This window comes from Piliocolobus tephrosceles, chromosome 9, assembly GCF_002776525.5.
Source record: "Piliocolobus tephrosceles isolate RC106 chromosome 9, ASM277652v3, whole genome shotgun sequence".
Classification (NCBI taxonomy): Eukaryota; Metazoa; Chordata; class Mammalia; order Primates; family Cercopithecidae; genus Piliocolobus; species Piliocolobus tephrosceles.
The window spans coordinates 39,181,094-39,186,491 of NC_045442.1; the positions used below are offsets into that span (position 1 = coordinate 39,181,094).

The 5,398-nt window shown below is 38.2% G+C and overlaps 1 protein-coding gene across 2 annotated transcripts in view; it reads right to left on the bottom strand.

Moving 5' to 3' along the window:
* The window catches only part of TBC1D12 (TBC1 domain family member 12), a 137,491-nt gene that overhangs the window by 28,097 nt on the left and 103,996 nt on the right, over window positions 1–5,398 (bottom strand). For both annotated transcript variants that reach the window (XM_023226306.2, XM_023226307.1), the window contains one exon: window positions 2,079–2,159. In XM_023226306.2, the coding sequence (XP_023082074.1) occupies window positions 2,079–2,159 (81 nt within the window). The remainder of the gene's footprint in view (window positions 1–2,078; window positions 2,160–5,398) is intronic.

A 5,398-nucleotide genomic window follows, 5' to 3' on the forward strand; every position in this document is an offset into this window, starting at 1 on the left:
CAAAAAAAAAAAAAAAAAAAAAAAAAAGAAAGCTGCAACCCTGCCCCAACCAAGATCAATTAATAGTTGAATTGAGGTGACAAGCCCTTAATCAAACTGCCTAACAGGAAAGAGCAGTTTTCTCTGCAGTGGAAACCTCAGCTTTGGTTTCTACATTCTTTTTATATACAATGTCTGGCATACAATTTAAACATTTAAGATATACAAAGAAGCAGAAAATGTGACTTACAACCACTTTAAAGGGGAAATAAGGGGGAAAAACAGCCAACGGAGGCAGACCTGCAAATGATGCAGTATTGGAATTAACAGACAACAACACTATTATAAATATGTTAAAGAAAATATCTGGCTGATATGCACTAGAGAAAAAAATAATAATAAATTTTAAAGAGAAACTAGAGGAAAAGATGGGAGAAGGAACATGGGATGGGAAGATGAAGAATTTCAACAGAGAAATAGAATGTATAAAAAGAACCAAGTGAACATTCTACAGTTACAAAGCATATCTGAAATTAAAAGCCCATTACACAGATTTAGATTTAATAGCAGACTAGATAAACCAGAAGAAGGCATTAGTGAATTTGATGATGGATCAATAAAAATCAGTGAAACTGAAGTATAGAAAGAGAGAGAGAGGAAAAAAAAAAAGAGTTGTCCAGGCACAGGGGTTCATGCCTGCAATCCCAGCACTTTGGAAGGCCAAGGCATGAGGATGGCTTGAGGCCAGAAGTTTCAGACCAGCTGGGGAAACATAGAGAGACCCCATCCCTATATGACAGATTAAAAATTTTTTTTCAATTATATAGAATTGTATCTATCCCCTACCTCCGCCCCCCAAAAAAAGAGTGTAAGAGGCTTGTGAAACACTGTTAAATGGTCTACTATACGTGTAATTGGAGTCTAGAAGGAAAACAGGCTAGATAGGGCAGAAGCAATATTTAAAAAGGCAATGACCAAAAAGTTAAATGACACATGCAAATTATAAATATCCAGGAAATAAGAAAACAGTAATTTATGTAGACACTGCTTCTGACTGGAACTCTTCATTACATTCAATTAATTTCTACTGAAGTGCAACTTTCATCATTTATTCTTTTCTTTTAGAGACGAAGTCTGTTACCCAGGCTGGAATGCAATGGTGCGATCTCAGCTCACCACAATCTCCGCCTCCCAGGTTCAAGCCATTCTTCTCCCTGCCTCAGCCTCCCACGTAGCTGGGATTACAGGCACCTGCCACCAGGCCCAGCTATTTTTTGTTTTTTTCAGTAGAGACAGGGTTTTGCCATGTTGTCCAGGCTGGTTTCGAACTCCTGACCTCAGGTGATCCACCTGCCTTGGCCCCCCAAAGTGCTAGGATTACAGGTGTGAGCCATTTGCCCAGCCTCACCATTTATTCTCGAAAAAATATTTCAGAAGTGAATACTTATAATTTTAATTCTTTTTTTTTTTTTTTTTTTTTTTTGAGACGGAGTCTTGCTCTGTCACCCAGGCTAGAGTGCAGTGGCCGGATCTCAGCTCACTGCAAGCTCCGCCTCCCGGGTTCACGCCATTCTCCTGCCTCAGCCTCCCGAGTAGCTGGGACTACAGGCGCCACCACCTCACCCGGCTAGTTTTTTGTATTTTTAGTAGAGACGGGGTTTCACTGTGTTAGCCAGGATGGTCTCGATCTCCTGACCTCGTGATCCGCCCGTCTCGGCCTCCCAAAGTGCTGGGATTACAGGCTTGAGCCACCGCGCCCGGCCATAATTTTAATTCTTATAATTTCAATGCTTCATAAAAATGAGTTTTCAAAGAATGATGAAATAGCTGCTGTCCGCCAGTATAAAATTTCTTTACCTTTTATGTACTTTTAGTTCTCCACAAATGGCTGACATAGCTAAAAGGCCTTAGGATGATACTTACATGAACTCTTCTGTAAATGAAGTCTTTTCTCTAGCCTTGTTTACTGAAAGGGTTATTAAGATTAAATAAGATGATATATGTAAAGTAATTACTACAGCTTCTGATACACGGTACAAAATCATGCTCAGTAGCTGAATTTTCACCCTAAAATTCTTATATAAAAAAAGAAATCACACCTTCTGTATCATTCTCTGAACTTGTTTCGCTGAAACTTTTCCACCTTTCTTTCGCTCTTGAGAGGAAGATTTCATAAAGTTCTGGAAGGAGGGGGGAGAACAAAAATTTATTAATAATAGGAAAGAAATATATTTGCAAATTTTTAATTTTTACTCTTCACCTATTGCAGGTCAGATCTCTCTGATGTAGCAAGCATCAAAAAAGTGGCAAATCTAAGTACTTGATTCTACCAAAACTATTCATTATATACCCAGAAATAAAGCAAATTACTGCAGAGCAATCATCCAAGTAGTTACAATATAGAATGTACGTATGAGGCAGAAAGAGATGCTTCTGCTAAGAAGTATCATTGTGGAACAGCAGAAAAAATGATGTTTGGAGTCAATCAGACCTAGATTCAAATTCTAGCTCTGCCATTTACTATCTGAGGGACTTCAAGAAAGTTACTTAGCTACCCTGGAACTCAGCTTTCTTCATCTGTAAACCAGAGAAAAACAACACCTACTCATAGGGTTACTGATGATTAAATAAGATAATATATGTAAAGCTCCTGGAACCTCCTAGCACTTCAACAGATGCTAGATCTTGCTTTCTATCACTCCTGAAACTGGTTTCTCCATCATGATATTGCTATCTAAAGATACTTATATTTCACACAGACTTGGTGTTTGTCACCAACAAACAAAATCTCTACCCCTATCTTTTTAATTTAAGTGCCTAGTCACTGCACTCCCATATGCAGGATCTCATAAAAACTTTAGGACAGGAAAGATAAAAAGTTTTCTCAATTTCCAAATTTTATTTGTCTCTACTTTGTAACTAACTATTGCAGATATTTGAAACTACATAAAAATAGAACATTTCAGGGACAGAAGAATAGAAAAAATATGTCTTGCCCAAACACCAAAGTTTATATATTGTCCAAAATAACTTTTCTTGCTTCAATTAATTCTTTTTAAAATTTTATTCCTTTTTAAAGGTAATACATGAACATGGTTTTTAAAAATTTCAAAAAGGAGGCCAGGCACGGTGGCTCATGCCTATAATCCCAGCACTTTGGGAGGCTGAGGCAGGTGGATTAACTGAGGTCAGGAGTTTGAGATCAGTCTGGCCAACACGGTGAAACCCTGTCTCTACTAAAAATACAAAAAATTTAGCTGGGCATGGTGGTGCATGCCTGTAATCCCAGATATTTGGGAGGCTGAGGCAGGAGAATCGCTTGAGCCTGGCAAGCGGAGGTTGCAGTGAGCAGAGATCGTACCACTGCACTCCAGCCTGGGCAACAGAGTGAGACTCCGTCTCAAAAAAAAAAAAAAAAAAAAATTTCAAAAAGTACAAAATAGTATAGAGAGAAAAATAAGTTTCCTTTCCTCAGATGCGAGTGTGGTTATCAGAGCTCTAATTCTTCCAAGAATGAAAATATGCACGCACAAGTATATACATATATATATAATCCTTTTTTTAAAAATTAAAGTGACAACATATTTCATGCACTGATCTGTATCTTACTTTGTTATATTAGAGGTTGTTCCACATTAGTAGATACAGATCTGCTGTTGTTTCTTTTAAACAACTGCATAATTTTCCAAAGTAATGACTATACCATAACAAGTATTCTTATATTGCCAAGAAGCGTATCATCATCAAATACCTGACTAGATATATTTCAAACACACTCTTACTATTCTAATCTTTTCTCCCTTCTATTTACTTTTCATTACTACTAATGGTTTGGAAAGAAAAAAATTTTTAAAAACTTAATATTCCTATTATTATTATTATTTTTTGAGACAGGATCTTGCACTGTTGCCCAGACTGGAGTGCAGTGCCGTGACCTCAGCTCATTGCAACCTGCCCCTCCTGGGTTCAAGCAATTCTCAGCTTCCCGAATAGCTGGGATTACTGGCATGTGCCACCACAACCAGTTAATTTTTTGTATTTTCAGTAGAGTCAGGGTTTCACCATGTTGGCCAGGCTGGTCTTGAACTCCTGGCCTCATGTGATCCCCCTGCCTCAGCCTACCAAACTGCTAGGATTACAGGCATGAGTCACTACACCAGACAAAATTCCTATTATTGATGCCTGGCTCCATCAGTGACTACATAGAAGAGATGAATATGTTAAAATTTATACATACAATTATTTGGGGGTTATTAGGTATAAAATTGTAAGTTTTAAAAAAAATTTCAAACTGGTTCTAAGACAGTCAGCTTCAATATTCTACCCAAATTTTTTTTTTTTTTTTTCTTTTTTTTTTTGAGGCGGAGTCTCGCTCTGTCGCCCGGACTGGAGTGCAGTGGCCAGATCTCAGCTCACTGCAAGCTCTGCCTCCCGGGTTTATGCCATTCTCCTGCCTCAGCCTCCAGAGTAGCTGGGACTACAGGCGCCCGCCACCTCGCCCGGCTAGTTTTTTTTTATTTTTAGTAGAGACGGGGTTTCACCGTGTTAGCCAGGATGGTCTCGATCTCCTGACCTCGTGATCCGCCCGTCTCGGCCTCCCAAAGTGCTGGGATTACAGGCTTGAGCCACCGCGCCCGGCCACTACCCAAATTTTAAAACTGTCCAAAAAACGGGGGGCTCACCAGACAAACCCATAAGTTTTAGAAGTCATAAAATTGATCCAATAACAAAAATGTGGTAATGCGTTTCAAAACATCAAAGGACATCTCTCCAGTAAGATTTACAGTTAATAAGACCTGCGTCTCAGTTCAATTTTATGCTTGGGTCCTCATGTCACACTTACTTTGCTTTGAATCTGCAAAGGGAGAGTTTGAAGCAGGCTTAAAGATGATACTTTGGACTTGAACAGAGAATACTTTGATTTCAGTGTATATTTTGCTTTCTGATTTTGTGAATTATGATATTATCCATACTCTCAGCAAAATGCATTTTCACTATCATCTTATATTATCACAAATAACTGTTAGAACAATCCTTTCATATTCTTAGCCCTATTTTACAGATAAAGAAAAACTAAGACTTCTAGATGTTAAGTAATATGCCCGAGGTCACAAACCTAATATATATGGTGGAACCAAGATTTGAACCATATCTGACTGACTTTAGAGCCCTTACTCTTAGCTACTATTCTCTAATGATTACAAACTTCATGACTAAAACAAGTCAAATTACTAAAGCCATTCAAAAGTAAACAATTAACAAAAATAAATGTACTTCAATCCAATTATAGCATATTTTCCACACTAATAAAAAAGAAGAGAATAAACACACATTCCATTCTTGAATACATAAATATTTAGTGAAGAAAATCTGGCCGGGCGCGGTGGCTCAAGCCTGTAATCCCAGCACTTTGGGAGGC